This window comes from Stigmatopora argus, chromosome 19, assembly GCF_051989625.1.
Source record: "Stigmatopora argus isolate UIUO_Sarg chromosome 19, RoL_Sarg_1.0, whole genome shotgun sequence".
NCBI classification, from domain to species: Eukaryota; Metazoa; Chordata; class Actinopteri; order Syngnathiformes; family Syngnathidae; genus Stigmatopora; species Stigmatopora argus.
The window spans coordinates 2,344,240-2,372,095 of NC_135405.1; the positions used below are offsets into that span (position 1 = coordinate 2,344,240).

The window sequence follows — 27,856 nt, forward strand, 5'->3', positions numbered from 1 at the left end:
TTGATTTCTGAAAAAAGTTTTTATTCATACTTAAAGCTTTTATTAGTCATCATAAAATAGTAAACACTTATTGCTTGTATGATTAATTTATTCTGATAAAGTGAGCTTTTGTTAAAGTACACAAAAAACATACTCGTTGGTCAAAATCATATAGTATGTATAATCAGTATATGTATAATCAAATCATACAACTGAGAGAATATTTTCAACAAAACCTGAACAATTAAGCTTACGAGTACAGCAAATGAATGACACCAATATATCACCATACACAAATAAAATCCCAAATAGAATGTTCACATGATTTCAAATTATGTGGAGGTTAAAAGTCCCAAGAACTCTTGAGTTAGAGCAGCTTTTAGATATAAGAACATAAAACCTTTATGTATTTAACTGAGGTAAAATGTTGTTTGATTTACTTCATTGTTATATCTTGTTATAAAGGACAGCAGGTTTCAAGCGGAAACAATGTGCACAAAAGAAGAATGGCATGTAAAACTGGTTCATCAAGATACTTAAAGACTACAGTTATTACTTTTCTGAAAGCAGCATTTGAGCCCATTCAGTTGACAAAATGCAAATCCAGCACTACAGCGACAGTTTCTTAACAGTCGGTTTTCAAAAAGTCAATCATCGTTCTAAATGTGGATAATCAAAATGTATGCCAAATGCCTGTACGGTTTCAAGTGGATTAGGTTTTATATTTTAATTGAGTAGCCTTTGCATGCTTAGAGTGCTAATATTGGGCAGCGTCATCATAGGATGTAGCGTTCAACTCAAAAAACTCCTCCAACTTCCACTGCAATGTCTCAAATGTGGGACGGTCATGTTCATTCTCTTTCCAGCAGTCCATCATAATTCCATACATGATTTGGGGGCACTTGTGGGGACATGGCATTCTGTAGCCTTGGGGTACTTGTTGAACAACCTGGAAGTTGTTCATGTCTGAGACAAAAACAAGGACAAAATGTTTGTACTAAATAGAGGAAAAAAACAGGAAAACTATATATATATATATATATATATATATATATATATATATATATATATATATATATATATATATATATATATATATATATATAATGAAAAAAATAAAAATATATATACACACATACATATTTATCTATCTATCTATATATATATATATATATATCTTACCTGGATACGGCATTTTGCCGAATGTCATTATTTCATATAAGAGAATACCAAATGACCAGACATCTGATTTAATTTTGAAAATGTTGTTGTGGATGGCCTCGGGAGCAGTCCATTTAACTGGGAATTTGGTCCCTTCTTTTGCCTCATACACGTTTTCATTCTGGACAGACAAGACAGATTTGATTCAAAACATATGTAACCAATGTTTCCTCTAATTTTTCATATGTCTGGCAATGTTCCCTCTAAGCTGCGCGGGTGCGCAATTGCGCACTACTCTCGTGTTCACTGCGCACAGCAAATCATATGGAGCGCACAAAATAAAATCCCATTTTTATTTTATTTTTTAATTTTTTTATTTGTTGTAATTTTTTTTAGCTGTGAGGACGACGCGCGAACCACTCATAGATATCAATCATTGCATTTTATTATTACTAAATCATTTATGTGTGGTAGACATGCACCTGCTTATGGCAGGTGTGATACTAGTGTGTGCCCATTGCGAGCAATGATGATGTTGCTCACACCGGTACTCAGTGTGCTCAGGGAGGTTGTCTTTCTGCCCAGACAAACAAAAAATTAGAGGGAACATTGTTGTCTGGGCATACACACAAGTTTCCTCAGCACACTAAGGACCAATGTGAGCAACATCAGATGTGCTTGCTATGGCCACACGTCAGTATCAGTCCTGCCATCAGTGGGTGCATTTCTACTATCCATAAATGATCTAATCATCATATAAATTAATAATTCATATCCATAAATAAAATTTCTTAATAAATGTCACTAGAATATGCACAAATCTGACTTACATTTTACGTTATTGTTCCCGTCTGTTCTCATTCAAATGACTTTTCTGCTGAATGGGTCGCTTGAGCTAGTCTAGCTTCCAATTACCGTATTTACTCGCATAAAACCGCTTTTGTCGGACAAAAAAAATGATGATTGAATCGAGGGTACGACTTATATGCGCATAAAAATATGACATGCATGAAACTGCAACTTGATGACTTCATGACACGATGACGTCATGACGCAATGGCACCGTGACGCAAGACATTGCGGCCGATACAGTCATTTATTTCAAAATTGAGAAAAGAAAGGCAGATAAAACGCCAAACTAAATTTATTTTGACGCCTATGAATGAAATTCAAGAAAAAAAACGCACGTATCTGGCATAAAACATGAAAAAAACTCACGTTTCGCCGTCAGTGCTCGCTCGGGGCAAGGCATCTTATCTAGGTGGGGGGCGGCCATCTTACCTAAGGCGCTGCCGTTTAAACCTAGTTAAACGTGCTCTGACTGGCCAGACGCAAGTATCCTTGATTTTTAAATAAAACAAAATTCCACATTTTTTTTCGTTTTATTTCTCGTTCGAAAGTGACAACTATTGGAGTAATATGAACCATCAAAATAATTGATATTTTGACATTAGAAGCAATATGGTTGCCACAACATCTTTAACTTCTGGGAAGAAAATTGTAATTTCTGTAATTAGAAAGCATCAGGTTCTTATCAAGCCACTCCTTTGTTTCCCTGGCTGTGTGTTTGGGATCACTGTCATGCTGAAAGACCCAGCCACGTCTCATCTTCAACGTCCTTGCTGATGGAAGGAGATTTTCACTCAAAATCTCTCGATACATGGCCCCATCCATTCCTTCCTTTACACAGATCAGTCATCCTGGTCCCTTTGCAGAAAAACAGCCCAAAAGCATGATGTTTCCACCCCCATGCTTCACAGTGGGTATGGTGTTCTTCGGATACAATTCAGTATTATTTTTCCTCCAAACACAAAACCTGTGCTTCTACAAAAAAATTATATTTTGGTTTCATCTGACCATAACACATTCTCCCAGTCTTCTTCTGCATTATCCAAATGCTCTCTAGCAAACCGCAGATGGGCCTGGATGTGTACTGGCTTCAGCAGGGCGACACGTCTGGCAGTGCAGGATTTGAGTCCCTGGCGGCCCATTGTGTTACTGATAGTAGCCTTTGTTACTGTGGTCCCAGCTCATTGTAGGTAATTCACTATGTCCCCCCGTGTGATTCTGGGATTATTGTTCTTGTTATCATTTTGACGCCACGGGGTGAGATCTTGCATGGAGCCCCAGATCGAGGGAGATTATCAGTGGTCTTGTATGTCTTCCATTTTCTAATAATTGCTCCCGCAGTTGATTCTTTACACCAAGCATTTTACCTATTGCAGATTCAGTCTTCCCAGCCTGGTGCAGGTCTACAATTTTGTCTCTGGTGTCCTTCAACAGCTATTTGGTCTTGGCCTTAGTGGAGTTTGGAGTGTGAGAGACTGAGGTTGTGGACAGGTGTCTTTTATACCGATAATCAGTTAAAACAGATGCTATTAATACAGGTAACGAGTGGAGACCTCGTTAGAAGTTAGACCTCTTTGACAGCCAGAAATCTTGCTTGTTTGTAGGTGACCAAATACTTATTTTCCACTCTAATTTGGAAATAAATTCTTTAAAAATCAAAATTGTGACACAGTGTCTCTCATGGTTGAGGTTTACCCATGTAGACAATTACAGGCCTCTCTAATCTTTTCAAGTAGGAGAACTTGCACAACAACTTGGTGGTTGGCTAAATATTTATTTGCCCCACTGTATATAGAGTTGTGGTCAAAAGTTTACATGCACTTGTGAAGAACATAATGTCATGGCTCTCTTGAGTTTCCAGTTATTTCCACAACTCTGATTTTTCTCTGATAGTGATTGGAACAGATACTTCTTTGTCACAAAAAACATTCATGAAGTTTTGTTCTTTTATGACTTTATTATGGGTTAACAGAAAAAGTGATCAAATCTGCTGGGTCAAAAATATACATACAGTAACACGAATGAGCAATTTTGGTGACTTAGAAAGTTGTCAGTGAAATGAGCTTCATAGCATGGCCTCTTAACTTCTTGTGAGTGATTATGAGTGACTACAGCTGGTGACTTCTGAGGCTCATTGAATAGGGCTCATTGGATGCAAACGCCCACAAATGCTACAATGGGAAAGTCAAAGGAGCTTAGCATGGATCTGAAAAAGCGAATCCTTGACTTGAACAAGTCAGGAAAGTCACTTAGAGACATTTTCAAAGCATGTATATTTTTGACCGAGCAGATTTGATCACTTTTTTTCTGTTCACCAATGATAAAGTCATAAAAAAACCAAACTTCATGAATGTTTTTGTGACAAAGAAGTATCTGTTCCAATCACTCTATCAGAGAAAAATCTGAGTTGTGGAAATAACTGGAAACTCAAGAGAGCCATGACATTATGTTCTTCACGAGTGTATGTAAACCTTTAACCACAACTGTACATCTCATCTCATTTTCTAAACCGCTTTATCCTCACTAGGGTTGCGGGGGATTCTGGAGCCTATCCCAGCTGACTTTGGGCCAGAGGCGGTGGACACCCTGAATTGGTGGCCAGCCAATCGCAGGGCACAAAGAGACAAAAAACCATTCATGCTCAAACTCATACCTAGGGTCAATTTAGAGTGTCCAATCAGCCTACCATGCATGTCTTTGGAATGTGGGAGGAAACTGGAATACCTGGAGAAAACCCACGCAGGCCCGGAGAGAACATGCAAACTCCACACAGGTGGACCGACCTTTACTTGAACCCAGGACCCCAGAGCTGTGAGGCCGACGCGCTATCCACTCGCTCCACCAGGCCGCCTATACTATATTATTTGTTTACAAATCATAATGAAGTGGGTTCTGGTATTTATTTAAATGCTATTCTTACTGCTCCGAGCGAGTGATGTGACAGAGAAAGAGAGCGAGTGAGCATGATAAAGAGATAGTGACAGTGCAGAAAGAACTGGGGTTGTTTTGTTTTCGTTTGGTTCGGTGTTGGGATGTCATTTTAATGGCTTAATAGATTCTTATATTTTTGCATACATAAATATTTCATACAAATGTATACTTTTATCATTTTTAAAGAGTTCATAGTGGTTAGTATTACAGATTGTGGAACGAATTACGCTAATTCAAATGTAGAATGCTGCTCTACACACGTAAAATCAATGGGAAAGATCAGAGTCCACACTGCGGGTGGCGTGGCTCAGTGTTAGAGTGGGCTTTCCCCAACCCAGAGGATGTCAGTTAAATTCCATTGTCCTGGTGAACTTGTCTAAATATATTTGAGCATGATACCGAATGCTTGATTGCTCTCGATGGTCTTTTGTCAGTAGGTAAATGACAAAGTATTGTCCAAGCACTTTACGTGCCTTTTAGGTGGAAAACAACTATCTACAGGGCATATCCTGCCAGGACATTTTATTTGCATAATGTTAGAGTTGTTCATTGAAAATATTGATATTGGAACATTTCTGTTCTTGAAACCATGTCTTAAAATATTTCCATTTTTGTTTGATGTTCCCTCAAAAGCTCCCACCACAACCACACCTTGGTGTCTGGAGTAAAGTTCAGTAAATTTTGACTTTGCCCTTTGATGTCCCACATGCTTGAGGGAATATCCAGTTTGACCTTAGTACAATTGCAGTTTGTTTGTCGTCTATTTTACCACCTGTGTCTATGTGCAGGTTTAACCTCAGATAATCCAGACATTTTTGTCCCAATTTTTCATTCAGCACTACAAGTATACACTAAATATGTACAGAATATGTATAGAGTGCCCACAACCTCCCATTCATTTGCACACCCCGCTGTCACTCAAAAACCCCAAGCAAGTGCTCAGGGGCATAGGATTCGCTTTTTCAGATCCATGCTGAGCTCCTTTGACTTTCCCATTGTAGCGTATGTGGGCGTTTGCATCCAATGAGCCCTATTTAAATGGCCTTAGAGAAGTCACCAGCTTTTGTCACTCATAATCACTCACAAGAAGTTAAGAGGCCATGCTATGAAGCTCATTTCACAACTTTCTAACTCACCAAAATTGCTAATTAGCAGATTTGATCACTTTTTCTGTTAACCAATAATAAAGTCATAAAAGAACCAAACTTCATGAATGTTTTTTGTGACAAAGAAGTATCTGTTCCAATCACTCTATCAGAGAAAAATCAGAGTTGTAGAAATAATTGGAAACTCAAGAGAGCCATGACATCATGTTCTTCACAAGTGTATGTAAACATTTGACCACAACTGTACAAGGAGGCTACCCAAAAGCAAGGCGCAGTATGGATCTTTTTTTAGACGGCATACACTCTTCATACACGTGAGACATACCTGAAAGACCCTGGCGAGACCAAAGTCTGCCACCTTGCAGATGTTGTTCTCTCCTACCAATACATTCCTGGCAGCAAGATCTCTGTGAATATAGTTGTGCAACTCCAGAAAAGCCATACCAGATGCCACCTGAGCAGCCATCTCAATCTGGTCGGAGAGATGGAGTTTGTCACCCTTGTCCTCTAAAAATATTTAGAGCAATAAAATAAGTTTACAGTCATTTTGTGAAAGTATAAATGTGTTTATAAAAACCAAGGTTACAGAAAAATGTATATTGCATGCTCAGCTCATAAAAGAAACTATGTTAAGATATTAAATATAGTTCAATATATAATAAATACTTTACCAGCTTTTTGTTTTAAGAAAAAAAAAATTCAACAACAATTATTTTAAAAAACACTGGTTGAACAGGTACAGTAGTAATTCCCAATCATATTTGCTCAAAGAGCTGGTTTACAAGTAGTCAACCTCCTGCGATCTACCTGTCCAGTGTCAACATTGTAAAGCCCCAGAGATCATTTTCAGCCTGCAATAACTACGCTCAGATCATGTTTTGTTGTTGTCAGACACACATTAGACATCATATCAGAAAACTGCCATCTCTCAAACACACACACACACACACACGCACACACGCACATACGCACACACACACACACACGCACGATAACCAATGGCCATACCTGACCTTAATATGAACCAAACAGAAAAATTAACCAGATACTAAACAGGTCTCTGTTTGGAAAAAAAATATCACTTCCTACCATAGTGGGAGACCTGACACTGGGAGGAGAAGGCTAGCTCTTCATAGTTAGGAGCATAGTAACTGGTTCCAATGCATAGGCAGGCTGCAAAGTGACCATCAGTCATTGTTGCTCTGCACTTGGACTTGATGATGATCATGTGCAACAAAACCAGACTTGCACAAATAAATTGATCCAAAAAGAGCTGTCAGGTTCAAAGCATATCTTCTGAGATTGGGATACTTTTCTGCCACCGGGAGTTTCCAGAACACTACATGCTCTCCAGGTTTAGTGAATTTTGGTCTGTCTTGGAGCTCAATGTCATTTTGGAGTGTCAGAATTTCATCCTCAAAAGTGGAGCTTTCAAGGTCGAAGTGATTTGATTTCGGGAGTAATGTCCCCAACGTTAATACTTGCACCTGGCTAAAGGTTCGAAGGATGCAAAGTCGATAAAATGCCTCTCAAAAACACTGCTGAGATTATCTGAACATTGGATTAGATTAGATTAGAACTTTATTTCATCCCGTAAGCGTGAAATTTCCTTGGTTGCAGTAGCAAGACAGGCACAGAAGACATTGTAGACCTAGGTAAAAAAAACTGGAGCCACACACAGGAAGTCCACAAGGTAGGGACCTTCTGCGGACTGAGACTGAGGTTAAATATGCAAAATCACTCTTTCAAGGTGATCCGCACAGTCCCTTAGTATTTTGGAAGTGATCATCTTCCTTGCCTAAATCCTCCTAAACTGTCCTATCACCTGATCAGCAGCAGCGGAGAGGCCAGTGGGGGGCTTCAAAGCACACAAGCACACAACTCTCCCGTTGCAGCCCAGCAAGCATCTACAGCTCCTCCATCTGACCAGGGAGAGATCTCACGCTCCCATAACAATGATGGAATGCTCGGTCTGGAGCGTCGCCTCTTCTAACAGCACTATCATCCACTGCTCACAGCTGATCCCACGTGCATGACAGCGGAGGCACGGCTGAACGGCTCCAAAGACGTCTAGGACTAGCATGCTCCTCATAATGTGCAATGTCAAGCTGTGTCACACCTTGACCTTGAAGTTCTACTTGCATGATAATTTAGCTTGCTTTTAAACATGTTCACTGAACTCATCATGTTGACTACATCTTTACCCTTACCCTGCAGCTCTAAATTCAAATCGTTGAGTTTAACGGTGAGATCAGTGAGGAAAGATACATCTTAAAGCCACTCTTGGTCCTCCAGCTTTATATAGAAATCCTTGTCTTTTGAAAGCTCCAGGAAGTCTTTGATTTCACGCAATAGCTCAGTAAATCTGGCCAAAAATGTACCTCTGCTTAAGCACCCAGCATCCGTGTGAAGCAGCAGGTCTGTGTGCTAAGCATCACTCTCCTCCAAGTGAGCACTTCTCTGCAGACTCTTGTCTTGAACTGGACAAACTAACAGGCTTTTAATGAGAATAAACAGAAAATGAGCTTGCTCCCACTCTGGGTGACAATGATAGATTGTTTGCTTCTCCTCAGCCATGTTGACATTTAAGGGTAATGTAACCACTGTAATCGCTAGAAAGTGGCTATTCAATAACTTCGGACAGCCAATAGGACAGCACCAGGCGCTGCTCATTGAGAACAGGCTTAACAACTGGCTGAATGTAGCATCAAAGATGCTGAATTGGCAGCACTGACTTCCTGTCATATTCATATTTTTCCCCTACAACTTGGAATCAGTTTGCGGTCCGCAATCGACTGGTTGAACACTTATGTCAAAGCTCTCCACATTTTACAAAATTGTGCAGTGCAGAAAAAATGTGAAAAAGAGTGTTCATCAAAGTACCGTATTTTCACACCTATGAAACGCACCGTGTGATAGGGCGCAGTCTCATTTGCGGGTACCGTATTTTCACGACTATAAGGCGCACTTAAAAGTATTAAATTTTCTCCAAAATAGACAGGGCGCCTTATAATTCAGTGCGCTTTATATATGGACCAATACTAAAATTGTTAGCACGATAAAATAAAATAAATCAGTCGATAGGGTACATCATTCTCTTCAGCTCTCACAACTACGTCAAGCAGCCGCCGTAGAAAAAGTACTGCGCAGTGACTGCTGGGATATATAGTTCTTTTGTCAATACACCCAGTATGACAGTGAGCACACTAATTTGGTGCTCGCGTCATTCCGGCTGGATTTACAAAAGAACTCCTGCCGCTAGCTACTAGCTAGCTACTATTTGCGAATGGATTGTGGCGTGGACATCGACATCAACACAGCTTTATGAAGGGTGGCAGGCAGCGTTGGGCTAGTTACGCTAGCTACTAGCTAGCTACTATTTGCGAATGGATTGTGGCCTGGACATCGACATCAACACAGCTTTCCGAAGGGTGGCAGGCAGCGTTGGGCTAGTTACGCTAGCTACTAGCTAGCTACTATTTGTGAATGGATTGTGGCTGCCTGGGCAAACGTGTCTGCTTGCACGGTTGTTTGAGCTTTTGCCAAAGCCGGCATCATCTCTGTGGAGCCACATGGCAATGACGGTACACGGTCGATTGGTCGCCGGTCTTTTGGTCGCCGGTCTTTTGGTCACCCGGAAGGTAAGTGATAATTACCATTTAAATCGTTGCTCAAATTCCCTAAATACAAACTGGAATTTTGAAATCCATAATTTTTGTGCAGTTTGAAGGTCTGACTGGACCTTTTGTGCAGTTTTTGTGAATTTAACTACAGTATTTACTCGCATATAAGCCGCTTTTGTCAGACAAAAAAATGATGACTGAATACGGCGGCTTATATGCGCAAAATAATGATGTTTGAATATGGCTGATATGCGCATAAAAACACGACATGCACGGAAGTGCAAGTTGACAACGCCATGACACAATTACGCCACGACGCAATGGCACCGTGATGTAATGACGCAAGACAATGCGGCCAATATGGTCATTTATTTCAAAATAGAGAAAAGATAAACGGATCTTACCTAGGGCGCTGCCGTCTAAACCTATTTAAACATGCTCTGACTGGCCAGACGCGAGTAGCCTTGATTTTGAAATAAAACAAAATTCCACTTTGATTTTTTTTTGTTTTATTTCTTCTTCGAAAGTGACAACTATTGGAGCAATATGAACCATCGAAAGAATTGAGATATTTTGACATTGGAAGCAATATGGCTGCCACAACATCTTAAACTTCTGATAAGAAATTTGTAATTTCTGTAATTAGAAAGCATCAGGTTCTCATCAATATAGACTTATTTCTTTTTGCAAAATGAATAATTTGATATTTTGCATTTACAAAGACAGGCATATTAACTTCCTTATGATATCGACCCTAATAATGTACTTTTGATTCATACAGTATCTCAGAAATACCACGTGTGATGATTTTTCTTAAGATTTTCCCTTCAAAGTAACACATTTGTACTCCCTATTAAAACCATGAATATGGAGGTGAAAATTGGGACTCAGGGGCGGCTTATATGTGAGAAATTGTAAAATTCAACAATTTTAAGGGTGCGGCTTATACACGTGGGCGGCTTATATGCGAGTAAATACGGTACACGCATTCTCAAAAGGGAAAGAATAAAATAACGGCATCATTTTAATACAATAATGTTATAGAACGATAGAAAACACACTGCAATGAAAATATAATAAATGGAAGCATTTACTTTGGAGGTATTCCAACAAGCTGCCATTCTTCATCAGTTCTGTAATAATATAGATGGGCTCCTCCATGGTGCAGACAGCATAAAGTTGGATTAATTTGGTATGCCTTAATCTCTTCATGATTTGAGCCTCTCTTAGAAAGTCGAGGGCATCCATGGTACCTTGTAAAGATAAACCAAAATATTAAGAAATTAAAGTTCAAAACCATTAAGTGCTAAGAAAAAAAGTGCCAGATTATAAACATCATTTAAAAGTCTGCAATGGCTTATCTATCCATATGTCCATCCATCCATCCAGCCACCCACTTCCCCTTGGCTATCCGGGCCAAACTTTTTTTTATTTTTTATTATGATTTATTTTTTAATTTAAAGGGGACCACCATCCCGGTCTGTCTGTCGAAGCACCATCCCCAATGTCCAGGCAATGAGGGTCTGTGTACCTTTTGGCTATTCTTTTTTTTGTGCTCATTTCCGTATGCAAGTCAACAAAAAGCGAGAAACAAAACCACTGCCGTTTCCTGAATAAAAGTTGGTCCTAAATTTGTTCATACCAATATCAGTATATTGAACAGAAGACAGAAAACTAAAAACAGCTAATATCTGTTTTTCACCAAGTTTGCCAATACAACGAGCCATGACACAGATGACCTCCTTAGTTTGTCTTGTAGCCCCCTGGTGCTAATATTAATTAGCGGATGTACTCCACGTTATTGAACAAGGGCTTTGGATGGCTATGACGATTTAACTGTGAAAATGAAAACAGATGTTCATGGTGCAGATCCATAATACTAATAGAGTAATCCCTCAAATATCGCAGATAATGTAGACCAGACATGGCCGTGATAATTGAAAAAAAACGTTTTCCACCTATGTAAAAATACATGTACTACACAAGTACAATTATCAAGAAGCGCATAAAATAATATCTTGACATACAAGTGTCCCAACAGGAAAATTCTGAGAAAATGTATGTCTGAGATAGGAGCATACAAGATGGTCCCCGATGCGGCCATCTGGGTGGGCGAGTATGCAAGAGGCTCCTTATGAGAACAGCATCGTTCTGTCTTTCTCGCCGCATCTGCCTCGCGTAAAGATGTCTACGAGGACCGGCCATACATGTTGATTTTTTACGTGTTTTTTGCGTTAATCAGTGCAGAATTAAGGGAAAAACAATGAATCCAAAGCAAGCCGGTGCAATGAGGGGTCGTGAGAAGAAAAGTGTATGATAGCAATCGATTTAAGCACGAAATAATAGAAAAACATGAGTCGTGTACGCGTGACTGAACTTGCTGAGGAGTACCTCAACAATTTTTACCATTCCCAAGCACAAGGATGCTATAAAGCAGGGGTCTCAAACTTGCGGCCCGCGGGCCAACTGCGGCCCTCGGGACGATAATTTGCGGCCCCCGTCTTAATATGAAAGATTAATGTTCGTGCGGCCCGCAAAATTGATATGAATGACACTTGTGTTCGGAGCAATGTTCCCTCTAAGCTGCGCGCGTGCGCAATTGCGCACTACTCTCGTCTTCTCTGCGCACTAGCAATCATATGGCGCGCAGTAAAAAAAAAATCTTTTTTTATTTTTATTTTTTTTTTATTTTTTTTTACCCCTTTCCCCATGATGGCGCCGTTTAAGTGGCAGCCAATGGCAGTAGCTCTGTCCACTCATGTTTTTCGTGTTTTACAGCATGTTTTACATGAAAAATTAGAGGGAACATTGACATGCACCTGCTTGTGGCAGGTGTGATACTGGTGTGCCCATAGCGAGCAATGATGATGTCGTGACCGGATGATTCGCCTAAAGACGTTTCGCCGACGGACGTTTGACAGACGGACAGGTCGTACTAGTATTTGTTAGTTTAATGATTAAATACAAATACTAGTATTTGTATTTAATCATTAAACGCTGTTTTCAGCTGGATTTGACCGAATTTGAGAGCATTTTGAGCCGTTTGGCGAATGGACGTCTATAGACGTTTTTTTGCCTCCATCGCGATATCATCCAGTATTTGTATTTAATCATTAAATGCTGTTTTAGGATGGATTTGACCCGATTGCTGTCATTTTACGGCTCGGTTCTGCTACATCTGCCTGCCCAAGAGTGCTTATTCCCGGACTGCCATGCCCGCCCAAGAGTGCTTATTCCCGGGCTGCCATTGATGGTAGACGAACATTGATTTTTATTATAATTTGGACAACACCGGCGGCGGGCCGGATTAAAAATCCTAACGGGCCGTATATGGCCCGCGGGCCGAGGTTGAAAAACTTGTACACACACGTTCGGTGGAACGTCCATTCGGCGACCTGCCCGTCTGTCAAACGTCCGTCGGCGAAACGTCTTTAGGCGAATCATCCGAGTACCGATGATGTCGCTCACACTGGTACTCAGTGCGCTCAGGGAGGTTGTCTTTCTGCTCAGACCAACAAAAAAATTAGAGGGAACTTTGGTTCGGAGCTGAATGAACCAATCACGGTGAGGTATACGGCTCTGGAGGGCGGGACATCGGCCGGGCTGTCCAGTGCCTCGCTCACTCACTCATTCATTCCTCCAATCAGCTGGGCGGAGGAGAAGCCGTGAGGCCGATCACTCCGCTCGGCGCGCACACTCCTCCGCTGCTCTCAGCATAGAACTGAATGAGGCGCTATGATCCGTGATCCAGCCTGTGTCAGTGTCTGTAGCCATCTCCGCGATTGAAACGGAGAGTGAAAGTGCACATGCGCCACAAACCCGCGCGACTGAATGTGAAAGATCAACCCGAGACTCATTCCAAGTGGAAAAACATATTACAGAGCCCCAGAGATGTCTCTTCAAAGCCTGCCGTGAAGAGAAAGGCCGGTGATGAGCACAGAGAGTTTCAAGAAAAGTGGGGAGTGCAATATTTCTTTGTTGAACACAGGGGCACCCCGACGTGTCTCATTTACACTGAAAAAGTTGCGGTGCACAAGGAATACAATTTGAAACGTAATTGTACTACGAGACATGCTGAGGAGTACGAAAAATACCAGGGAGATGAAAGAGCCAACCAGGTTGCCAGTCTTAAAACACGTCTTCTGAGGCAACAGGATTTCTTCAAGAAGGCTACCAAAGACAGTAATGCAGCAGTCAAAGCTAGCTACGCCGTTTGAGTTGATTGATCCTGTGCTAAGTGATCCCAAATGGCTCATGGACTTGGCTTTTCTTGTTGATATCACACATGAGCTTAATGTACTGAACAAGAAGCTACAAGGCCAGGGGCAACTTGTCAGTGCTGCCTATGACAACGTGAGAGCATTCTGCACTAAACTTGTGTTATGGAAAGCCCAGCTCTCTCAGACAAACCTTTGCCATTTCCCAGCATGCAAGGCTCTCGTGGATGCAGGCAAACCATTCAGTGGTGAGAAGTATGTTGAGGCCATTTCGAAGCTACAGGAGGAATTTGATCACAGATTTGCAGACTTCAAGACACACAAAGCCACATTTCAAATTTTTGCGGACCCCTTCTCCTTTGATGTGCAAGATGCCCCTCCTGAGCTTCAAATGGAGCTCATTGACCTGCAGTGCAACTCTGCACTCAAAGCCAAGTTCAGGGAGGTGAGTGGAGAAGCAGACAAGCTTGGGCAATTTTTGAGAGAGTTGACCCCCAGCTTCCCTGAACTTTCCCGAAGGTTCAAGCGGACCATGTGCCTTTTTGGGAGCACATACTTGTGTGAGAAGCTCTTCTCCACCTTGAACTTCAATAAGTCCAAGTACAGGTCCAGACTTACTGATGAGCATCTTCAAGCTCTACTGAGGGTCTCCACTGCTTCCTCCCTCAAGCCAAATGTGACTATGTGAGAAGAAGCGCTGCCAGGTCTCTAGCAGCAAGGAGTAGGCAAGAGAAGCCGTGTTCAGAATATTTCATGTTCAATGTTCCATTCAAGTTCAGAAAGTTAAAGGTTAAAGAGCTGTTAATACAGACATTTGAAATGGAATAAAAATAATTCATTTTCTCTACTTAGCCAGCCAGTGTATATCTACTGTATGCTCATTAGTATTATTTGGTTTTGTATTACTGATTTATTTATTTTTTATTCATCTTTAAGTTAATTTATTTAATTCATTATTTTTTGTTAAAAAATAAAGATATTTGATAACGTTGGAATGTTTTATCAGTGCTTTTCTTGTGGAAATCCTGATGCGGCCCAGTCTCACCCAGACTCGGCCTCTAGCGGCCCCCAGGTAAATTGAGTTCGAGACCCCTGCTATAAAGGGTACCAGGCCTTCCAAAGAACTAGCCACTATTTCCAAGCTGCGCACTAACATTCATAACAAGATAGAGAGGCTTTGTTTAATAAAAAAAAGAAGAAGATAAACAGTTGGCAGGAGATAGCGTGACCGAGTCGATAATCTGCAAAAAGCATGAACTTGAAAGCAAAGCAAGAAACTGAAAAAGGGGAGTCTTGGACACCAGCTGAACCCTTCAAAGTGAGCTGGTGGCTGGTTCGATAATTTTAAAAAACGAACCGGGATGCACTTGGTTCTGAGGCACAGAGAAGCAGGAAGTTCCGACTCGAGAGCCGCCGTGGAATACATTAACACATTTTCCTCGGTTATGGCACAAGACCCGTTGTTACAAACTGCGTGCCATATTAAAGATCTCCTGCAGATGACGCTAGTAACGGAAGACCACGTTCTTCATCCTCATTCTCGTCGTTATCCGCTGCCTCTTCTTCCCAATGGGGTCATTTCGACGAGGTCTTCAGCCCTGACTTCCGCCATTTTTCAGCGTGAATTTTGACATTTTAATGAATGTTTTTTTAAATCCCTAATATAAAAAATGTGATGTACTGAAGCTGCGGAGTGATGAAAGATGAAAGTTATACTAAAATTGTGATAATCATATGAGATGATAATTGTACCATCTGATTGAATTCTGTGATAAAGATATGCAGATATTGATATAGCCCTCCATACCAGGTTTGAGAGTCTTCACTGCAACTGCCGTGGTGTCATTCCATATGCCTTCATAAACTTCTCCAAACTGACCTGCTCCCAGTTTATGGAGGAGCTTGATGGAATTTCGGTCAATCTCCCATTGGTCCACAGTGTTATAAGATAGGCCATTAGTCTGTGGAGCCTCAATCTGCACAAACGGGAACAGTAAGAGATGTGTATGCAGTGGGACATTTTTCTGAGAATGAAAGAACAAATGTGTCTAAAACATGGTAGGACCAAAAATTTGTACCTTTTTGCATGGCTCTCCCAGACACACACAGAGCCCATCCGCTTGTGTCGAGTAGTGATGCACTAACTTCTTCAATGTTTCGAAAACTTTGCTCCTTGAGACATAGTAGAAACCAAGTTCTGTTTTCTTTAGTTTGTAATGCTTCACCCTCTCATTGTCCAACACTGAAAAAAAAAAAAAAACAATTAAATATACAACGGTACCTCTCGTTACAAATGCTTCAAAATACAAAGTTTTCAGGTTACGAAACCCATTAAAATGCAAATTGCTGTTCTAATATACGAAAACAAGAATCAAGTTACAAAATATCCCAAAATATAAATAAATTTCCTGTATCCGTTATTATCCTAAATAAAATAGATAATAAATAAATAAGCGTGTTACACGAAATATGTATATGTATATATGTGTGTATGTATATATATATATATATACACATACATATATACACATACATACCGAGAGGCCTTTCCACGTCATTTACTAAATAAAATAGATAATAAATAAATAAGCGTGTTACACGAAATATGTGTATATATATATATATATATATATATATATATATATATATATATATATATATATATATATATATATATATATATGTATATGTATGTGTATATATATATACATATATATATATACATATACATATGCATATACATATATATATACATATTTTGTGTAACACGCTTATTTATTTATTATCTATTTTATTTAGGTCTACAATGTCTTTTCCTGTGTCTGTGTTTTCACACCTTCTTGCTACTGCAACAAAGTGAATTTCCCGAGTGCGGGATGAATAAAGTTTAATCCAATTTAATCTAATCTAATATTGCAAGGCAATATGGCCGTAAACCACCTACCTTCGCTATGATATTGAAGCAGAAGGAAGAATTAAAAGTGATTACTCCTTGGTATGGCCTCTCTTTTATTTAAAACAAGCAGGGGGTCCCACCTGCTTGTTTAGAACCAAAAGACAATTGTTGCGGTATTAAAAAATTCTCTTTTGTAAAATGGGTTAGATGAGAAAGGAAAATTTCAGTTACACGCATGCCGGTACACAGCTGATATTGCCCCTGCTAAATCCACACTCTCAGTAATAGGCATCTGAGCATGGTCGGGGCTATGTATCCATGATATAGATGCAGAATCATGAGCTCCCGCCGAGGTGGAAGCCACCAATTTGGAATGCAGAAGATTGTGCTACCATCTTGGTGCGCTTCAATTGTTTACACCAGGGGTCACCAAACTGCGGCCCGCGGGCCGGATACGGCCCGCCGGCACATTTGGACCGGCCCTCTGAACAATACCAGAGACGCTATCGGATTTTTTATTTATTTATTTTTTTTTTGGGATGCGGCCCGCCGGCACATTTGGACCGGCCCTCTGAACAATACCAGAGACACTATCGGATTTTTTTTCCTATTTGGCCTTGAAGACTGGGACGTTTTAATCTTGTGTTTGGTTCATTGCACCCCTGCTGAGCCCACAAATCATCCCAGTGAAGCGGGGCTTCGCATTGCTTCTGTTTCCCTTTGATGCATGCGGGCACGTCCACCGTTGCATGCACGAGCAGTGTTACCGAGACATCTGGACGATCGCAGGTGAGGGCGGAGCCCTGGGACCATCGCGGACTATTCAAGCATATAAAAACTGCAACCAGTTTGAGAACGGAATAATGGCGAAAAAGTTAGGTGAGAGAAAAATTGATTCAGAATGCAGGGTATTTAACCTGGAGTGGACAAACGATTATTTTTTTGTTCAATGCAAAGAAAAGGCTGTTTGTCTCATTTGTCAAGAGACAGTGGCGGTATTCAAAGAATACAATCTTTGCCGACACTATGAATGCCGTCACAAAGACAAGTACGATAGCTTGCAAGGCCAAATACGAGCAGACAAACTCTCAAAGCGAAAAAGTGGACTACTATCTCAGCAGAACCAGGCATCCGTTCGGGCCAGCTTTTGGGTTGCTAAATTGATAGCAAGCAGCGGTAAGCCTTTCACTGACGGAGAGTTTGTTAAGAAATGTATGGATACTGTCGCGGAGGAGGTGTGTCCCGAGAAGAAAGATGCATTTAATGCCGTAAGTCTGTCGGTGAGTACAATGACCAGACGCGTTGAAGAAATCGGGAGTAATGTATATGCCCAGCTGCAGCAGAAGACGAAATAATTTGACTTTTTTTCATTAGCACTGGATGAAAGCACGGACGTGCAAGACAGCGCAACTGCTCATTTTTATTCGTGGAGTTAGCGCAAACTTTGAGATTTGCGAGGATCTGGCAGCCCTCCAAAGTCTCAAAGGGACTACAACGGGAGAGGATATTTTTGACAAAGTGTGCCAAACCATGGAGAAGTTGGACCTGGACTGGTCAAAGCTAGCTAGCATCACGACTGACGGGGCTCCTAGCATGGTGGCCGAAACTCGCGGTCTAATAATGGGACGCATGAACCGGGAGTTGGAAAAAAGGGGTCTCACCGCCCCGCTACGAGTCCACTGCCAAATTCACCAGCAAGCACTGTGCTGCAAAATGTTGACGTGGGATTCTGTAATGACGGTTGTGGTGTCGTGCATAAACTTCAGAGCAAAGGGAGAAGATTGTGCATGGCACAACAGAAAGTTAATGTTCCATGGCTTTTTTTTCTATGAAGAACCCAGAGAGAGTTATTTAGTTATTATTTATTTCATAAATAATGTTATTTATTTCCTGTTTTTTCTGTGAAGAACTCAGAGAGGGTTATTTAGTTATTATTTATTTCATTAATAGTGTTATTATATGTTTCCTGACTTTTTTTCTGTAAAGAACCTGGAAAGGGTTATTTGGTTATGTGTGGCTTTCTGGAAAACAATTAAAAAAAATTAAGCTCCCCTACGATCGTCACACTTTTTCTGTTACAAACTGACACCGGCCCCCCATCAGAGAAGGGAAAAGTTATGTGGCCCTCACAGGAAAAAGTTTGGGGACCCCTGGTTTACACCTTTCCCAACTCGATACGAAACGAGAACTCCTCTTTTTTGGCGTAATTGGTGAAAATGACGGTGCAAAAAGGAATGTATAATATATACAGAAGAAGGAGTATGCCTTTAATAAGTGTGGAAAAGTGACGGTCAATTTCAAAAGAAAGACTGACGAATTTTACCTATTTAAGCAATGTTTGGGTGTTATTTTTGTTAAAACATTGTAAACCAAAGTGAAAATATGATGAAAATAAATACTCACACAATAGCGGTGCTGTTACGTAGTTCATGCAACTAATTTAAACCACCACAAGAGAGGAGCAAGCTAACATATTTCAAGTCAGGCATACTCATCGATAATACTTGCAAATGCTCAAAGCTTGAGTTTACACACTTAGAGAAGGTAAAGAAATTAAATCACTCGTCTATTCGGATTCGACAGCCGTTTCTGGCCACCATAAAAATAAATTCAACTCTGTATGATGCACTGTTTGGATTCGACAGCCGTTTCTGGCCACCATAATGTCAACTCTCTACGATGAAGGGTTTGGACAAACGTAGCGTGATAATGTTAACATAAAACATCCACCCATCCATAAATCACGCTTTATCTACTCCTGCTCCCCGAAACACATTTTTTTCCTGTCGTGATGGAACTCGACAAAACACGGTGGTGCTGGATGCGCTGACCCAAGAGGCCTTTCCACGTCATTTATAAACGTCATTTTGGGAATGATTTCTGCCAGCGAGTTTCCAGGTGCACACACACACATCCATCCATACATCACGCTTTATAAAGATTAGAGAATAGATAAAGCGTGATTTATGGGTGGGTGGATGTTTTATAACTCCCGCCACGAGTGGTCCGGGGAGCACTTAGAAACTTAACATACACACACAAACTCACACACCCATAAATCACGGGATTAAAGAAAAATAATTTTCCACTGAACAACAAAATGGAGTTAATTCTTTGGATAGAGGAAGGAATTCCAGGAAATACAGCTGAAAAATTAATGCGTTCCAGGACTGACCTTGTATGGTGACTTTAATCCCAGAGATAAGAGGGTCCGCCCCAGAGTCCCCCTGCTCTGTTTCCTCATGGAAAGAAATGTCAGTGGAATTGAGGAGGTCTTCAAAGTATTCGGCCCACCGATTCACAACACCCCAAGTCGAGGTCAGCAGTGCCCCATCCCCACTTTACACTGTGTTGATGGTGCACTGCCTGCCCTGAGACGTCGGATGGTGGACTAAAATTTCCCCGCCTCTTTCCGGACACGCAAGAAACTCTGTCGGAGGTGGGAATTATAACTCCTTCTGACAGGGGACTCCGGCAGGTGTTCCCAGCAGACCCTCACAAAACGTTTGGGTCTCCTGGGCCGCACGGGCCTCCGTCCCCACCATCAGAGACAACTCACCGCCAGGTGGTGATTGGTTGACAGCTCCGCCTCTCTCTTTACCCGAGTGTCCAAGACATGCGGCCACAGGTCCGATGACACAACCATAAAGTTGTTCATCGAACTGCAGCCTAGGGTGTCCTGGTGCCAATTGCACACATGGACACCCTCATGCTTAACATGGTGTTCAATATTGTCATTCCACGACGAGCGCAGAAGTCCAACAATAGAACACCACTCGGGTTCCGATCAGGGGGGCCGTACTTCCCAATCACTCCCCTCGAGGTCTCACTGTCATTGCCCATGTGAGCATTGAAGTCCCTGAGCAGAACAAGGGAGTACCGCAAAGGAGTACTCTCTAGCACCCCCTCCAAGGACTCCAAAAAGGTTGGGTAATCTGAACTGCTGTTTGGTGCATACGCACAAACAACAGTTAGGTCACGTCCCCCCATGCGAAGAAGGAGGGATACTACCCACTCGCCTACCGGGGTAAACCCCAACAGACAGGCACCAAGCCGGGAGGGCAACGAGTATGCCCATACCCGCTCGGCGCCTCACCACGGGCAACTCCAGAGTGGAAGAGTGTCCGACCCCCCTCGAGAGGTGGCATAGAGGTGAGCCGGAATTTCTCAACCTCATGCAGTAGCTCAGGCTATTTCCCAAACAGAGAGGTGATCTTCCACGTCCCAAGAGCCAGTTTCTGCAGCCGGGGATCAGACCGCCAAGGATCCCTCATTTGGCTGCTGCCCAACTGTCGACGCACCTGACCTCTTTGGCCACGCTCACAGGTGGTGAGCCCATGTGATAGGGAACCCACGTCGTCACTTCGGGCTGTGCCCGGCAGGGCTCCATGGGTGTAGGCCCGGCCACCAGGCGCTCGTCATCGCGCCCCTCCTGGCCTGGCTCCAGAGTGGTGACCCGGTGACCCGCGTCCAGCCAAGGGAAGACGTTGTTCAATAATGAAGACGTTATTCAATAATGTTGCTCATCATAAAAGGTCTTCTGAGTCATGCTTTGTCTGGTCCCTTACCTCAGACCAGTTTGCCATGGGTGACCCTACCAGGGGTACAAGGCCCCAGACACATTGCTCAAAGGATCACTGGGACACACAAACCACGCCACCACGATAAGGTAATGACTCATCGGGGGGTACAGGACATATTATGGAGGATTTTTTAACTTGGATCTTGTTTTCATATATTGGAATGCTCATTTGCACTTAAAAAATATTTCGTAACCTGAAAAATGTGTATTTAGAGGCATTCTCAAGTAGATGTACCACTGTATAAACTTACACACATGCCCCAGCAACCATCGCTAGGGCCCACCAATTTCTGTTCTTACTTTAAAATTATATGCATTTGATGGATATGGCATACACCATACCAATACATAAAAGGTGCACAAAAGGGGCAACTTTGTTGATATCCATACAGCCCATCTCCTTAAAATGCAGGGCAGAGGGGGACTTTCAGATAAATGTGCAATAAGTAATGGATGCATTTAGGCTAAAAATGGATAAAACAGAATGCAGTATTTTTTTACCTGAAAGGGACAGCTCCCCTTTCTGGCTTTCACAGTTCCTGATTAGGAAAGCTCCATTCGTGTTCTTTCCTGTTAACAGCATCTTCTCTGCATCCAGCCTTTTTGTCTCCGGAAAATACCAACTACAAATAAAAGCAAATCTATCATCTCTCATCTCATATTCTGAACCACTTTATCCTCATTAGGGTCGTGGGGGGTGCTGGAGCCTATCCCAGCTGTCTCCGGGCCAGAGGCGGGGGAGACCCTGAATCGGTGGCCAGCCGATCGCAGGGCACAAGGAGACAAACAACCATTCATGCTCAGAGCCGATCGCAGGGCACAAGGAGACAAACAACCATTCACGCTCACACCCATACCTAGGGGCAATTTAGAGTGTCCAATCAGCCTACCATGCATGTTTTTGGAATGTGGGAGGAAACCGGAGTACCCAGAGGAAACTGACGCAGGGCTGGGGAGAACATCCAAACTTCACACAGGTGGACGTGACCTGGATTTTAACCCAGGACCCCAGAGCTGTGAGGCCGACGCGCTAACCACTTTCCCCACCGGGCCGCATAAAAGCAAATACAGTGGTACCTCGAGATACGAGCTTAATCCGTTCCGGGACTGAGCTCGTATGACAAGTTACTCGTAACTCGAGGTAAAGTTTCCCATTGAAATGAATGGGAAACAAATTAATTCGTTCCAACTCTCTGAAAAAAACACCAGAAACAGGATATTGGATTGAAAAAAAATGTTTTATTTCTTATAATTTGCCATATATTGACAAAGTAATAAATAACGAGTGGTTTAATAGAAATAAAGTGTTTAATCTAACTAAAATTGGCCGGATTTCGCCGAGGGGAGAGGGGCTTCGTTTTTTTTTTTCTTCCACACAACGCACTCGTAAACAGAACAAACACTCCACCCTCACGTTCGCTATCGATGGGCTGTTTGCTGTCGTACTATTCCCTTCAAAATATTCCGAAAATGATGCACACAAATGTCCTCACAATCGGAGAACGCACGACCACTTGCCAACGAGCAGCAAGCAGTCTTATCAGCGATCGCACCGCTGCTCATGGGAGCTTCGGGGGCACTGGCTAGCGGCTCATTTTAGCTTGTAGCATCTGTGTTCGCATCCCCTCGAACGGCGACTATGATAGAGTTGCTACCGGGGATGCTGTTGCGAGCCAGTGCCCCCGATGTTCTTATGAGCAGCCAACGAGCAGAGTCTTTTATCAGCGATCGCCCCGCTGCTCATGGGAGCTTCAGGGGCGCTGGCTAGTGGCTCCTTTTAGCTTGTAGCATCTGTGTTCGCATCCCCTCGAACGGCGCCTATGATAGAGTTGCTACCGGGGATACTTTTGCGAGCACGAGTATACTTCATTACCCAGAAAGCCCTCTTTTCACCGCGCATGCGCGTTGTGCGTTTCCTGGTCTGAATAGCTCATCCGGTGCTCGTAAATATTGTTATACACGAAAGATATGCCAAAAAAAATGCCATGGCAACCTGGCTTGGTCGCATCACGAAACTTTGACCGCATCACGGGCGAATTATTCGATCGAAATTTCCCCCGTAAGACGAGCATTCCGTATGACGAACGGTCGTATGACGAGGTACCACTGTACAGAAAGTATTTATCAGGCATGTTGAGTCAGGCAAAATAAATCTGCTTACATGGCTTTATGACGAATCTCGATTCTTTGGAAAAGGGTGTAATATATTTGATCGATACTCCGGTTTCCTCCCACATTCCAAAGACATGCATGGTAGGTGAGAGTAAATGGCTGTTTATCTCTGTGTGCCCTGCGATTGGCTGGCCACCAATTCGGGATGTCCCCCGCCTCTGGCCTGAAGTCAGCTGGGATAGGCTCCAGCACCCTCCGTGACACTAGTGAGGATAAAGGGGTTCAGAAAATGAGATGAGATGCGACAATACAAGATGTATTGAACACGTTTAATGCAATCTGTTGCAGTTCACCTCAAGCAAGGAAAAGTACAGTCATTTTGACGTATTTTTGCCACTACCATATTTTGACATTTTAGTCATTTGATTGAAAACCTTTTTTCTGCAAAACAGCATATATAAAAGAGGACGATGCTTGCTGGTTTGGATCTAAATCAATTTGATTGTTGATTAATCAAATGATATTTTGTTATATCCCTGAAAACAGAAAACTGAGGTTTTCTTGTAGCTTCGCAAATTTGAGACTAAAGCTACAATGTAATGGCAGTGGATTCTTTTTCCAGTCATATACATATGTACGTAAGCAAGATTTTGGACAAAAAACTCCAACACATCAACAAGGGCTGGCTCTAGAGTTGACTGTGTAGTTCCCTTCAAAAAGAGTGCACTCAGCCAAAGCACGTTCTCTGTCCGTGCCGCACATACATAGAACTAAATACCAATTAACATTTGTGAACTTCCGTCTCTGAACCTCTTTCCCAATCATCCTTAAGTTTGGCTGTTAGACGAACAAAATTGTGATCACAACGCTGTCTAAAACTGTGCTACTTACGTGTGTGTGTATGTGTGTGTATTTATGTATGTACGTACGTACATACATACATTGGATTGGATTGGAACTTTATTTCATCCCGTATTCGGGAAATTCCTTGGTTGCAGTAGCAAGACAATAGCAAGCACAGACCAAGCGACCCAACATACATACATACACACATACACACACACACACACACACACGTAAGTAGCACTGTTTTAGACAGCGTTGTGATCACAATTTTGTCCGTCTAACAGCCAGGCTTTAAGATGATTGATAAAGAGGTTCAGGGACGGGAGTTCACGTATGTTAACAGAGAAGGTGCTTTGGCTGAATGCAATCTTTTTGAAGGGAACTACACAGTCAACTCTAGAGCCAGCCCTTGTTGATGTGTTTTTGAGAGTTTTTTGTTGTTGTACAAAATCTTGCAGTGGAGGAGGAGCTTTGTGATGGATGATTTTATAAACTAAGGTGGCATCTGCATATTTAACAGTATTGTCCCTGTTCAGGCGTTTTTTTTTTATATCTGACAGTGCTGGTGCATTTTTGGTTTTCTGTCCAATACTTTCTAGCAAATACATTGTAATGTATATAACTCGAAGAGAAAAGAGTTGAATGGGCTCATTTGTCCAGATAAAAGAAACAGTCTAATATTTCTTCTTGTAGGTTCCATGTTTTTTAAACTCATGGCACACAACAGTTGAAAGACCAGTGAAAATAAAATAAAAATACAATTCTTATTATTTTTTCGTTTCAAACTAACAATCCTGATTTGTTGAGAGACAGAGAACAGAGAACATGACATCAGATTCCGTCATTGTCTAAAAGTATTTTGATATGTAAACAAAACTGGATAAACCTGTACATTCACTGTATCGTCATGCTTTACCAACATTCTTAAAGTAAGCAAAGTTTACCCTTATATCTACTTTTACATTAGACGTTATAACCATAGCATGACTAAATTTTAACCAAGCACTTATAAAGATGACATAATCAATGGAATTTGACGTAAAATGTGTTTTTATTTTACAGCATAAATTAATATAAGATGTAAACTATAGAACGCTGCGGTAAGGATCATCTAATAGACTGTCATACTAAATCGTAAAATATTAATTTCTGACCATTATTAAGGCTAAATTGTCTGACATTCCTTTGATAGGGAATTCTTGTTACATTAGTTTATACGTTTTAAGGGTACGGACATGGTGAAATATATGAGCGCTGCGATACAATTAACACCAAATTACAGAACAAAATCTGACCCGGGATTACAAATCTAGAAATAACGAATACTCATTATTACTCACGGTTCTGCGTCGATACTTTCCACAGGCGCCACATAATTTGCGGGGATATAACCCTTTTTGGACGTTGAAATTCCAGTGTGCGCTTGTGCGAGCCACCAGTCTCCTCCATTTTTATTCAAAGCTTCCAAAATGTCACCTGCATTGAAGCTTAAATCCTCCTCGGTTCGCGCAGAGTAATCATAAAGTGCGACAAAACGATTCTCGACATTGTTTTCTTGGCTCATCAAGGGCGGCTGACTTTTGCGGACAGTTTCTGGCTTTTCCAACACGACCTCATCTTTTTTCGGATTGCTTTTCGTAGTTCTTCTTGGGTTTGCTTTTTTAAAACAGGTGAGAACTCTCTCCCAACAACCTGAGAACGTCGTTTTAAAATCCATGGTTTTAGTCAATCAAAGCAGCAGTTCATTTTGAGAATTTTGTCCAGTCGGGTTGTCTCCGCATATCGATTCAATTTTCTGAATTCAGGAGCATTTTTTTTAAAAGTAAAATTGTTGAAAAGCCCACGATTGCTACTTCTAAAATCAAAAGTGACAACTCATCTGCACTTGATGAAGCCTGACTGCGGCCAAGTGAGCCGCCTTTCTCTTTACGTAGTCAAGTCAGTCGCCTTTTTCTTTACGTAGTCAAGTCAGCCGCGCTTCATTTTCGGTTTCTCTCTTCCTTCAGGTTTTACGGCAGAGGGAGACGCGCGCATGAACAGAGAAAAAAGAAGAGGACGACGTCACCACCGAATCCCAGTCGAGCGCTTCGGGCAGTGGATTTCTGCTCCCTCTCGAATTGCAATTTAAAATATAAATTATTTAATTAAATAAAGAAGATGCTATATTGACAAATAAACATCACTCTTTAAATAAAGAAATAAAAATTACGCCATTGATTTTTTCAGTACTATGGAAGAAAGCCCGACGATGACGCCACCACGCAGATCCAGCACAGAGTAATTAATAAAATGAGTTTGTTGTTGAAAAACTAAAAGGTGTACGATAAACAAAATATAATCACTCTTTTTTTTCCAAGATGACGCCGTCACGCGGCAGCCAGCTCTGTCCACTCTTATTTGTTTTCGTGTTTTACAGCCATTCTATCTATTTTTAATTACATTTTAATATTTCTTAATACATTCCTTTTTACTTTACTTTGTACTTTATACTTTTTACTTTAATGTTTTTAAAACGTTCTTTGTTCCATTAGCCTGGCTTCTTTCTGCTACTTCTTTTTTGGAACCATTCAGCCATGCCTACGCTGTCATACACATGGGACTAGCTGTTACAATACGCAGCAGAAGGAGCAACACATCAATGCCGCTGGAAATTCGGAGCTGGACAAAAGCGATGGTTCAGACCAACCATTCCATCATGGGATAAGATGGAAGAGCTGTCGGTGCTTACCAGGCCGGAAACGGAGGCGAGGGGTTCTACTCTGCTACTGTTGATTCTTCAGCTCCAGACTACTGAGGAACTGTGCGGATAAGCTTGGAAGAGTGACTCTGCATATTCTCTACCTCGGTCACAGTCTGCAGAAGTTCCCCATCTTGTGGAAGACATCCTGTGTGTGGCTCCAGCTTTATCCAACTCTACAACATATTTTTCTTGAGTCTGTATCTGTTTTTGCTACCGGAACCAAGATGGCGCCGCTCAATTGGCAGCCAGTGGCAGTAGCTCCGTCCGCTCTTGCTCGTTTTGTGTTTTTGCTGCTTTTCTGTCTTAATGATTTGATATGGTGATTCTTAATGATCCCATATACTTTGCTTTGCTTTGTACTTTGTGCTTTTGCTTTGTTGTTCTGCGGTCGTTGCGACTGTATTGTCTAACTTGTAACTATGTGTAACTATGCCTTTCCTGTATCTGCATTCTCACCCTCTTGCTATTGTCACAATGAAATTTCCCGAATACGGGATGAATAAAGTTATCCAATCCAATGCAATCACCTCTGTTAATTTGATGGAAATAAAAAAGGACTAATAACAGTAATAAATTAATAATTAGGGCGGCCCGGTGAGGCGAGTGGTTAGCGCGTCGACCTCACAGCTCTGGGGTCCTGGGTTCAAATCCAAGTCACGGCCACCTGTGTGGAGTTTGAATTTTCTCCCCGGGTGTGCGTGGGTTTCCTCGGGGTACTCCGGGTTCCTCCCACATTCCAAAAACATGCATGGTAGGCTGAATGAACACTCTAAATTGCCCCTACGTATGGGTGTGTTTATGTATGGTTGTCTGT

At 41.7% G+C, this 27,856-nt stretch overlaps 1 protein-coding gene and 1 long non-coding RNA gene across 2 annotated transcripts; one reads left to right on the plus strand and one right to left on the minus strand.

Annotated features, from left to right (window-relative positions):
• On the minus strand, positions 1-26,278 carry frk (fyn-related Src family tyrosine kinase). The gene is made up of 8 exons (XM_077586856.1): positions 25,643-26,278; positions 21,846-21,967; positions 15,945-16,108; positions 15,674-15,842; positions 10,744-10,902; positions 6,352-6,533; positions 1,162-1,321; positions 1-945 (listed from the first exon to the last, which is right to left on the minus strand). Exons 1-8 carry the CDS (start codon positions 26,017-26,019, stop codon positions 737-739), a joined length of 1,542 nt encoding a protein of 513 aa, XP_077442982.1. The 5' UTR covers positions 26,020-26,278; the 3' UTR covers positions 1-736.
• Positions 25,251-27,560, plus strand: LOC144064377 (uncharacterized). The gene is made up of 2 exons (XR_013296784.1): positions 25,251-26,232; positions 26,309-27,560. It is a non-coding gene; the product is annotated as an uncharacterized LOC144064377 (long non-coding RNA).
• Positions 27,561-27,856: the final 296 nt, after the last annotated feature.